This window comes from Cebus imitator, unplaced genomic scaffold, assembly GCF_001604975.1.
Source record: "Cebus imitator isolate Cc_AM_T3 unplaced genomic scaffold, Cebus_imitator-1.0 Scaffold417, whole genome shotgun sequence".
Taxonomy (NCBI): Eukaryota; Metazoa; Chordata; class Mammalia; order Primates; family Cebidae; genus Cebus; species Cebus imitator.
The window spans coordinates 742,482-753,482 of NW_016107732.1; the positions used below are offsets into that span (position 1 = coordinate 742,482).

Here is an 11,001-nt window from a genome sequence, read left to right on the forward strand (position 1 = left end):
AAAAAAAAAAAAAAAAAAAAAAAACAAAACCAGCACCCAACTCCCTGTTGTGACCCTCATCAGTGTATCATCAACCTGCAGGATGGTGAGGTTGTTCTCTCCCAGCTATTCTGTGCTTCCACTGTTACACACAATGTGACTGTGCAATTGTGTATGTGTGTATTGGAAATTAATAAGGATCAAACATGAATGTGCAAAGCCTAGGTATTCAGAGCTTGCTGCAGCAACAGCAATATAATGTGTGCCAGTGACCCAAACACCAGGCATTGGGCATCTCTATCACTATCACATCTCTCACAAATCTCTGTGTTGCATTGTGTGGCCACATCTGCTGTATCAGAACCTCCATCCTGTCACACAGGTCCTTGGTGTGCTTTGCATATGCCAGTTATGTGTCTCATGTCTGTCAACATTTCCTGTTGTGAACGTGCTATACCCATGTGAGAATCCAGGCTGTGTTGAGGGATGTCAGATTGACACACCACCACACAGCATTCCTAAGTACTGTCCCAAGGTTGTGCTACAGGAAAACTATCACACACAGAAACACTTCCACTGTATTTGGGACACCTAGATCATACAATACCTGAAATGTCTTATTATTATTCGAGATCAGCTTGGGCAACATAGTGAGACCCCATCTCTACAAAAAAATTGTTAAAAATTAGCTGGAGCCCAGGTGTGGTGGCTCACACCTGTAATCCCAGCACTTTGGGAGGTCAAGGTGGGTGGATTGCTTGAACTCAAGAGTTTGAGACCATCTTTGGCAACATGCAAAACCCTGTCTCTACTAGAAAAAATTAACTGGGTGTAGTGGCGTGCACCTGTGGTTCCAGCTACTTGGGAGGCTGCAGTGGGAGGATCGCTTCAGCCTGGGAAGCATAGGGTGCAGTGAGCTGAGATCACTCCAGCCTGGGTGACAAAGCGAGACCTTGTCTCAAAAAACAAAAAAAAAAAATTAAATAGGCCAGATGCAGTGGCTCACACCTGTAATCCCAGCATTTTGGCAGGCCGAGGCGGGCGGATCACCTGAGGTCAGGAGTTTGAGACAAGCCTGGCCAACATGGCAAAAACTCATCTTTACTAAAAATACAAAAAAATAGCTGGGCGTGGTGGTGCATGCCTGGAATCCCAACTACTTGGGAGACTGAGGCAGGAGAATCATTTGAACCTGGGAGTTGGAGGTTGTGGTGAACCAAGATCATGCCACTGCACTCCAGCCTGGGCAACAGAGTGAGACTCTGTCTCAAAAAAAAAATAAAGAAAGCTTTTTAAGTTATTTAAGATACCTGGAGGATACTGATGGCATGCTATCCTAGAGGGCTGCCTAACTCAGTCCCTTCTTTGAGAACAGTCCACCACCCACAGTCCTGTTAACCAGTCTCTGGGGACACCTGACCCAGCTAGGCTGGATCAATCAAGTTTTCTCCCCTGAATTCTGGAATAAACACCTCAGACAGAGGGCAGTGTGTGCTGGGCACTAGGGTGAAGGTTTGTGTTTAGAAAGGACCGTTTCTAAGGCTGGATGCGTTGGCTCACTTCTGTAATCCCAGCACTTTGGGAGGCCAAGGTGGGCGGATCACGAGGTCAGGAGTTCGAGAGTAGCCTGGCCTACATGGTGAAACTGCGTCTCTACTAAATATAAAAAAAAAAAATTAGCCAGGCATGGTGGTGGGCACCTGTAGTCCCAGCTACTCAGGAACCGGAGGCAGGAAAATCACTTGAACGCGGGAGGCAGAGGTTGCAGTGAGCCCAGATCACACCACTGCACTCCAGCCTGGGCAACAGAGTGAGACTCTGTCTCAAAAATAAATAAAGGGCCATTTCTACCTTGTTGATCCCCAATGTAGACACAGGGAGACCAGGCAAAAAAGGATGTGAGACCAAAACAGAATACAGCAGGACCTGTGGTTAGAAAGAGAAGGGTTTGAGATGCCTTTCTCACCAGGCAGTATGCGTAAGAGAATGAAATCGGAGGACTAGGGTCACCCACATGGGACAGAAATAAAGCTTTACCCAGCAAGACCAAGAGCCCACAGTTCTCCAGCCTCACATCTTGGTGCAGTGTCCTCTGGGCCAGGTCCAAATACCCACATTTCTATCAAGTGAAAGTCAGGACCATGATCTTGAAAGGCACCAATGCCTGGCAAGTCAGAGGCAGCAAGTTGACCTCAGGCTGTTGGATATTAGAACTATTGCTTGGTCACTGGAAAAGGTGCAGAGAGCCAGGACACCTGAGAGTTGAGCTCCATATAGGGCACAAGGGGGAGGGACTCTGCCTCTGAAAATAGGGTAACTGTGGCAGAGGGTAAAGCCTCTGATGGGGGATGTCATTTTCAAGTTAAGGTTTCTGCTACTCAGGCTCCTTCTGATTCTCTACTTCCCCATGTCCTCCTGCACTCACATTGTACCATCCCATGTAGGCCTCCAGATTGCTTGCCTGGCTCCATGCTATGATGATCATGTCTGCAGAATGGAGTTGTTCCCTCCAAGCCAGGCTATGCCCACATGTCACACTTTGTACATGGAGATTGTGTGTGTTGTGAAAATAAAGACACAGCCAGTTGCTAGATGTGTAGATGCACTTTTACCACAGGCACATTTGTTTTGCTACTAGCTCCTCCACTTTCTATTAATCATATCCAAAATTTCTGTACCAATTATGTCCCATGCTTAGCTCCCATCAGCTTGAGTATCACCATCTATGGAATCATGGGCATCAGAGCACATGACTCCTTTGCAGACGCTGGGAAAAAGCTTCCTCTCAACAGTGCTAGGCATTGTAGCCTGTGGCAACAATGCAACAAATCCATCTTATTCCCCAAAGCACAGGAGTCTGTCATAACAGCCTACTTGTCCTCAGGATGACTTCTAGTCCAGAGAAAGTATAGGGATCCAGGCCACAAATTAGGACAATAAAATCCTTGCATTGTTTCCTAGGAGGCCTTGGGCAGCAAGACAAATTGGACTAAAACCAGAATGAGAATTACTCTCTGTAATTTTACTTTTCCTGCACAGGTCAACAATATTAGGGCCCCAAAAAAGCTGTCCATTCTTTTAGGTAAGAACCCAAATGTGTTTTCCAGCCACCTCATATAGCAAACCAAACCCTAAGACTACACATAGATTTTTAAATAAGGCCTTTATTACCACACAAACTAGAGCAATGTGAGGTAGCCAGTTACCAGGTGGTGACTTGTAGGGTGGAAAAACTACCACATGTTGTGTGAGAACAAGAATTTCCATGAAGGGAGGCCTTCCACATCAGTTTCCAGCAGAACCCAGGCTGGGCCCTTCTGGCCAAAGCTGGTCAGATATATGCTGCAATCAGTCAAAAAAAGGAATGAATTCCCCTTAAAGGCTCAGACTGCTCAAGGAATTTCCTCCAAGCAATGGGAGAACACAGGTTATCTGCCTTGCCTTAGTATGCAAAGGTGACTAATGATTTAATTCCAGCAAAGGCTTCCAGCAGTTTAGAATGTACAAAGGAGCTCCTGCAAGACACACATGCCTGGAACTCATGGGAGTCTCACCCATCTGGAGGTCTACAAGTATGAGGTTTAGGCAGATGGCTCCTTCACAAAGGCTCTCTATAGCCGTAACACTGAAGAAAGAGATGGTACATTCCCTGCAGGTGTAAGGCTCTTCTGAGGTGTGGAGTTACACAATGTTAGATCTTGGGCTAAAGAGTTTTCCACATTTGCTGCTTTCATGAGGTCTCTCCACAGTGTGAGATTTTCGGTGGAGAATGAGGCCAGAGTGTTGTGTAAAGGACTTCCCACATTTGCCACACTCATATGGCCTTTCTCCAGTGTGAACCACCTGGTGTTGAATGAGGCTAGACTTTTGGATAAAGGATTTTCCACATTGTCCACAGTCGTAAGGCCTTAATCCAGTGTGAATTTTCTGGTGTTCAACGAGGGTATAGCTTTGTCTAAAAAATTTCCCACATTCACTGCACTCAAAAGGCCTTTCTCCGGTGTGAGTTCTCTGGTGCCGAACAAGTTTAGATCTGAACATAAAAGCTTTCCCGCATTCCCCACATATGTAAGGTCTTTCTGCAGTGTGAACTTTGTGGTGTTTATTAAGGATAGTTCTTTGGCTAAAGGATTTTCCACACTGGTCACACTCAAAGGGCCTAACTCCACTGTGAATTAACTGGTGCTGAATGAGGCCACACTTTAAGCTAAATGATTTCCCACACTGGCCACACTCATAAGGCCTTGCTGTAGTGTGAATTCTCTGGTGTACAACAAGGCTGAAGCTTTGTCTGAATAATTTCCCACATTCGCCACACTCATATGGCTTTTCTCCTGTGTGAGTTCTCTGGTGCCGAACAAGAGTGGATTTGGACCCAAAGGCTTTTCCACATTCATCACACTCATAAGGCCTTTCTCCAGTGTGAATTCTGCAATGTTCAATAAGGTTAGAACTTTGGCTAAAAGATTTCCCACATTCACCACACTCATAAGGCCTTTCTCCAGTGTGAACTCTGTGATGTTTAATGAGGGTGGCTCTTTGGCTAAATGATTTCCCACATTGACCACACACATAAGGCCTTTCTCCAGTGTGGATCCTCCGATGGTCATTCAGATGAGAGGTTTGGCTAAAAGATTTCCCACATTCACTGCACTCATAAGGCTTTTCTCCAGGGTGGACTCTTTGGAGCTGAACAAGGGAGCACTCGCAGCAGCAGGCCTTCCCACATTTGCTAGATTCATAAAACCTTCTTCCAGTGCAGACTCTAGGGTGAACAAAAGTGTGTTTGTGCCTGGAATCTTTCCTGCATTCACCCCACTTGTAATGACTTATTCCAACATGAAAGGCCTCCTCACATTTGCTGATTTTGTTTGGCTTCTCATAGTTAGCAATGGCCTGTGGCTGAAGAAGGCCCAATGGGGCTAGGAAGTCCTTCCTAACCTCACTACTGGTGAAAGGCATTCCTGACTCACGGAATAGGCAGCACTGCACAAATGAGGCATTGTCCATGTCCCTTTCCAAGGGTTTCTCTGCACTATGATGCTTCTGATCCTGGTGAAAGACCGCACATGCCCCAGTCAAGTATGATTTCTGCCCAGGCAAATCAGTCAGGTGCAAAATGTCAGTCAGGAATGGGACACACATGTCACAGGATTGAGTCTTCTGGATGGAGGGACTTGCCTCTGGAGTCCTGACCTGAGGTACTCCTTTTACAGAAACACTTTGCTCAGGTGTCTCTTCATCCTCTATCCCATGCCAACAAACTGAAAGCAGAGAAATGTTGATGAAATGCATGTTGACTATGATGGGAGTGTATTAATCATTTAAAAAATGCTTTTCCGAATAACTCATGTTCCAATATCTTAAAAACTCTGTTGGCCTGAGCCCAGGAGTTCAAGACCAGCCTGGGCAACATGGTGAAACCCTGTCTCTACTAAAAATACAAAAAATTAGCTGGGCGTGTTAGCAGGCGCCTGTAATCCCAGTACTCAAGAGGCTGAGGCACAAGAATTGCTTGAACCCAGGAGGTGGAGGTTGCAGTGAGCCCAGATCATGCCACTGCACTCCAGCCTGGGAGACAAAGCGAAATTCTGTCTCAAAAACAAAACAAAACAGAATAAAAAATTTTGCTGGCTGGAAAGAGAATGGTGCTTCCAGAGTGAGCCAAATCTTAAGAGATAGCAAGGGGCTCAGGAGGGAGCATACCAAATACACAAAGTAATCAATCCAGAGCCCATACTCCCATTTTCTATGTGACTTGGATGCTTCAGGATCTAATATCCCTCTGCTCTAACCATCCCAAGGTCAGGAAGCAGGCAACTAAGCCTAGTGAGCCTCTTTGCCCCAAAGCAAACTACTCAAATTACCCAATCCTAAACAATTTATCATGTCTTGTGTTACCTGCAAAACCCCAATTAAGGCTGTGGCTTAATATTTTCCCTTCTCTCTTGCTTCTACCTTCTGACCACTAAGCACTTCCTCATGTGGCCCTGCATGGCATGGTGTTCACATGCTCTTGCTACTGCAGGGGATAAATTCCTATGTCATTGACATTAACTACTCTACCACCTCCATTAATTGAAATCCTGTGGGTACATTTTAAAACATGAAAGGGGAAGCACCTTCACATCTACATTAAGGAATGAATTCACAGTATTACTTTGAAGCAATATGGAGGACCTGAAAGCAGGATGAAAAAGGGGCTGTTTGGCAGAAGTGGGCCTCTAGAGATCACAAACTGGGGCGGCCTCACCAAACACAGGACATAAGGATGGGGTGCAGCACATAAGGAGAGTTGGGGTCTCCAATCTACTCTTTTTTTTTTTTTTGAGACGGAGTTTCGCTCTTGTTACCCAGGCTGGAGTGCAATGGCCCGATCTCGGCTCACCGCAACCTCTGCCTCCTGGGTTCAGGCAATTCTCCTGCCTCAGCCTCCTGAGTAGCTGGGATTACAGGCACGTGCCACCATGCCCAGCTAATTTTTTGTAGTTTTAGTAGAGACGGGGTTTCACCATGTTGACCAGGATGGTCTCGATCTCTTGACCTCGTGATCCACCCGCCTCGGCCTCCCAAAGTGCTGGGATTACAGGCTTGAGCCACCGCGCCCGGCCCAATCTACTCTTTTGCCAAATCCTTTGGCAGGATCTTGTTGGCTGCTGACATGTGCATGCTGTGCATGGGCTGGTGTTACTCAGGCCCAATATAATGCAATTGGAACTGAATGGGAGATTCCAATTGCGATCATCTTGTGTTCAAGAACTATTTAATAGCATGTGCACAACTCACAACATATTGTGAGTGGGTCAGTGTTGGGAAACATGCTGGGGGGCAGTGCAGAGAAACTGGTAACACCTGGAAGGCAGAAAGATGGGGGCAGCATGAGGCCAGATGTCCCAGATAAAGCAATAAGTCAGCAAAGTGTCAAAGAAGAGAAAGAAAAGGTAGAAATGAGGTGTGTCCAGTGGTATTAGCACCAAAACTGGATGACACAGGGCAAGTTACTGGTAAGATTAGAAAACAGGCTGGATGTCATGCCCTCACCTACGTGCCACTGACTGAGGCCAGGCTTCCTCTGAAGCCATATTCCTATCTTCACCCTTTCCAAAACCAGGGCTTTCCTGGCACCTCTAGATGTGCCACTACTTGGGAGTTGAATGAGGCAAGTCCTAAGGGAAAGCTGGGACAGGTGAGTATCGTTGCCCAGAGCAAGTCAGCATCCTTGAGAACACAAGAAAGAAAATTAATGTCACACAGATCCTTGAAGGAGGTTCTGGCAACAACAGCTCATGTTCCATGTAAATACTGATGAGGAAAATTCTGCAAATTCCTAACATAGGCAGTCAAAGGAAATGTCACGTGGGAGGCAGAACTTGAGACACAAAGTGCCATGAATATGGACACAGCCACCCAAGGAGGGAGTGAAGAAGTAAACTGAGATGCATTAGGCTGACTCAAGACACCTAACACTCAGACCTATCCCTGCACACTTTGGGACAGCAAATGTCAGGGCTGACCGAGGAGTGCAACAATTTCATTCCTTACACCACAGCACATATGCCAAGACAGTGGGGAAGTCGGCAGAGCCCATAGTCCGGCAAAGGAAAAGGCAGAGCTGCCTCTGGGGAAAAAGAGGATAGACAAAGACCAGGACGTGAGAGTGGGTGTGAGGGCCTTACCCAGTGAGGTTAAAAGTGCAAAGTTCTCCAGCATCACATCGCGGTACAGGAGCCTCTGAGCCTCATCAAGGAGCCCCCATTCTTCCTGGGAGAAGTAAATGGCCACGTCTTCCAAGGTCACAGAGCCCTGCCATAATGGGGATAGATCTTTCCATGATCAGATTCTCTCCTAGGACCCCAAGTTCATGTCCCCCATGCATCCTTCCCCTGCTTACCCTCATCCCTAAGCCCCATCTCAGGAGACACCAAGCCCCGATTCCTGCCTTCTCCTCATGGTCCTATCATCACTGTGTCTTCCCACAGTACCAATAGGCAGGTGGACAAGGAAATGCCATTTAAACTCTGGGTCAAGCATATAGGGTTGGATTTTGTCTTGTCAGACAATTCTTCTGGGGTTTCCAAGATTATGCCTCTCATACACAAACAAATATGGGGTTAGCCATCATTCTTATATCCTCAATGCCATTGCCATGGGGTGTTCAGTTCACACTTTCTCTCCATATGCATATCACTTTTTGGAGCACACACTCTCAAACAATATCACTCCCATAGCTATTTCCACCCCATCACCCCACACCATAAGCATCTCTCTGGCATCCCCACGATACTTGGAATTAAACATCCAGAAAGTGCTTTGCAAATTGAAACAGGGTACAGTGATACTCAGAGGTTGAATGGTCCCCAATGCCAAAGGCAGCCTTCAGAGCCCCATCCTGCTCTGAAGGCCTCCTTGCCTGACTCTGTCCCTTGCCACATCCTCACTCACCCAGAAATACCTGAGGATCTGACACCCATGGCCCTCTTTCACTAGTGCTGCACTTGATGACCTCTCTTCAGTCACAGCCTTCCTTTCCCGTTAACCCTCATTCAAAGTCTGCCCCAGAGGACCCCTACCTCAGGCCCAGTGATTTTCCCAGATGACCACTTGTGCCCCTCAACTTCTACCTCCCTGAAATTCCTGACACCCCAAGGGTTACCACAAAACCCTGAGTAAGCACTATTCTGGTCTCAGTATCATTTTGTCTCAATGATTTCCAGGCATTGACCTCATGCCCACTCTTTTCCTAGAGCCTTGGCCACCTGCCAGATCATCCTTGCTCTCACACCTTACCATGGCCACCTCTCTCCCATACCTGTCTTTGTGACTCCCACCATGACCAACGATGTACCCAAGCAGAAGATCCGGTAGTGACCCCCAACTTCCCTTTCCTGGGCTGCTTAATAGCATTACCAGAGTGATCAGGATTCCACCTCCTAATTGTGACCCAAGCTAAGCTCCTAGGCAAATAGTGGCCACCACCTTTTAAATGTGTCCATCCTGAATCCCTCCCCACAGTTCTAATCCTGTAGGATAAACTATCCACTTGATGTCTAAACCAACTGTTCTTTGCATGTTGAGATGATTTTTTAAAAAATTTTTAAAATAAAGATATTCCAAAACAAAACTTCTGATTATCTCCAGAGATAACTGACTCAACTACTAACTTTACAATCTTGGCTAGTGGAGCTTCCCTATTTCCAGCTGTTAAACCCAAACACCTTGCCTTTGCCCCTGAACCCTGCTGTTCTCTCACCTTCAACATCTCAAAATCCAAACCTTCCTACTTAAAAAACTGATCTAGAATCCAACTACTACCTCCACAGCCACAACACAAGTCCAGTCACCAGTAACACTCACCTGGACTACTGCAGCAGGCTTCTCCACTATTTTCCTAACTCATTGCTCACACTCAGCCTGTTCTCTCAGCCTGGCCACACACAGGGAACCTGAGACCTGGGTCACATCACATACCTCCTCTGCCCACAAGCTCTCATTGCTCATGACACACTCCAGAAAAAACAGCCAACATCTGAGAACCATTTATGGTCTGATTCCTGCAGCCCAGCTTTCAGTTTCCATGAGAAAGAAAAAAGCTGTAGTTCCCTAAACCAGCTCAGCCTGACCTTAAAGCACTTGCTCATCTGGTATCTAAGCCTGAGACAACTTTCCACACTCCTATTACTGGTTTCCAGCAATAGGAGCCGTTCTATACCGGCCTCCAGCCTGGATGTATGACCCTGGGATTGATGTTTGTTCAGGTTCCTTAGAACCAAGGACCAAAAGAGTGCCAAGAGAAGAGTCCCAGAACACAATCTCAGAGACAAAAACAGGTCAGCACCAGTGAGGGCCCGAAATACTCTTCACTCACCTGTGTGAAGCCTGTAAATTTAGCTTCTGCAGTCATGGGTACCTGCGGGAAGAGGAAGGCTGTGAGAGGCAGGTAACTATGCTGAAAGCTCCATGGGCTCATGCCTCCTTGTTTCCCTGAGCAGCCCTGGAGCCAGGTGACTTGGTGATGACAAAATTATCATTGCTACTCAGCTCCGCGGTCCTCAGTGTGATTCTTACCTGCTCTGGGACCTTGCACAAGGACTCAACCTCCCGGTGTTATCCCCCTTCCAGGCTGTTCTAACTCTGAGTAGCTTTAGGAAATTTCTGAAGTCTAACTCAGACCATGCGCCTTTCTGTTCACAACCACCTATGGCTCCCAGCCTCTTGAGAAGAGCAAGCCTCACTTTACCATTCCAGCGTGAACGCTCCTGGCTCAGCTGTCCCAACAACATTCACAGAAACCGGTCCCTCCACCTGCCACACCCTCCACAAACCACGACACCAGGCCTGTAAATGGGAGTCCGGGGTCCTGGCATCTGGGGCCGGGCTGCACGGACGCGAGCAGGTGCCCCTCACGCGGGGCGTTCGATTTCGGGCGGGAGGGCAGGTGAGGCTCGCGGGGACGCAGCACTCACCGGAGTCAGAGCCCTCAGCACGGACGCCGCCATCGGATTATGGGCAGAGCGGGGCCGGGAGTGGCGGGCGACCCGGGGCGGGAACCCAGGCACAGCTGCCACCAGGGCCGGCGACCCACGGACTGCCGCGCAGCTGGGCGATCCTTGCTCTGCGCCGGACGCAGCGTTCCTAACTCAGGCGTGGGCCAAAATAGAGAACAACCAAAACGAGCACCTCCGAATGGCGCCGGAAGTCCCGCCTTACTGTGTGCAACAACCACCGACACGCCCGGTCCTGAACGTTGATTGGCTCCTCCTCTTTGCAGCTTGGCGCTCGGCGTTGTGGGTAATGTAGTTCTCGGAAGCCCAGGTGTGGGAAGTAGAAAAGTTATCTTCAAGTTTCCATTCTTGTTAAAGAATAATCATAAGTGTTAGAAATAATAGTTTGGGCCGGGCGCGGTGGCTCAAGACTGTAATCCCAGCACTTTGGGAGGCCGAGGCGGGTGGATCACAAGGTCAAGAGATCGAGACCATCCTGGTCAACATGGTGAAACCCCGTCTCTACTAAAAATACAAAAAA

At 47.8% G+C, this 11,001-nt stretch overlaps 1 protein-coding gene across 2 annotated transcripts; it reads right to left on the reverse strand.

Moving 5' to 3' along the window:
• Positions 1–3,123: 3,123 nt before the first annotated feature.
• Positions 3,124–10,825, reverse strand: ZNF416 (zinc finger protein 416). 2 transcript variants are annotated; one of them, XM_017509514.2, is made up of 4 exons: positions 10,443–10,825; positions 9,845–9,886; positions 7,656–7,782; positions 3,124–5,243 (listed from the first exon to the last, which is right to left on the reverse strand). In XM_017509514.2, the coding sequence occupies exons 1-4, from the start codon at positions 10,473–10,475 to the stop codon at positions 3,661–3,663; spliced, it is 1,785 nt and encodes a 594-aa protein (XP_017365003.1). In that variant the 5' UTR covers positions 10,476–10,825; the 3' UTR covers positions 3,124–3,660. The 2 variants fall into 2 exon arrangements, with proteins under 2 accessions (XP_017365003.1, XP_017365004.1); XM_017509515.2 differs by lacking the exon at positions 7,656–7,782 and having other exon boundaries at positions 10,443–10,822.
• Positions 10,826–11,001: the final 176 nt, after the last annotated feature.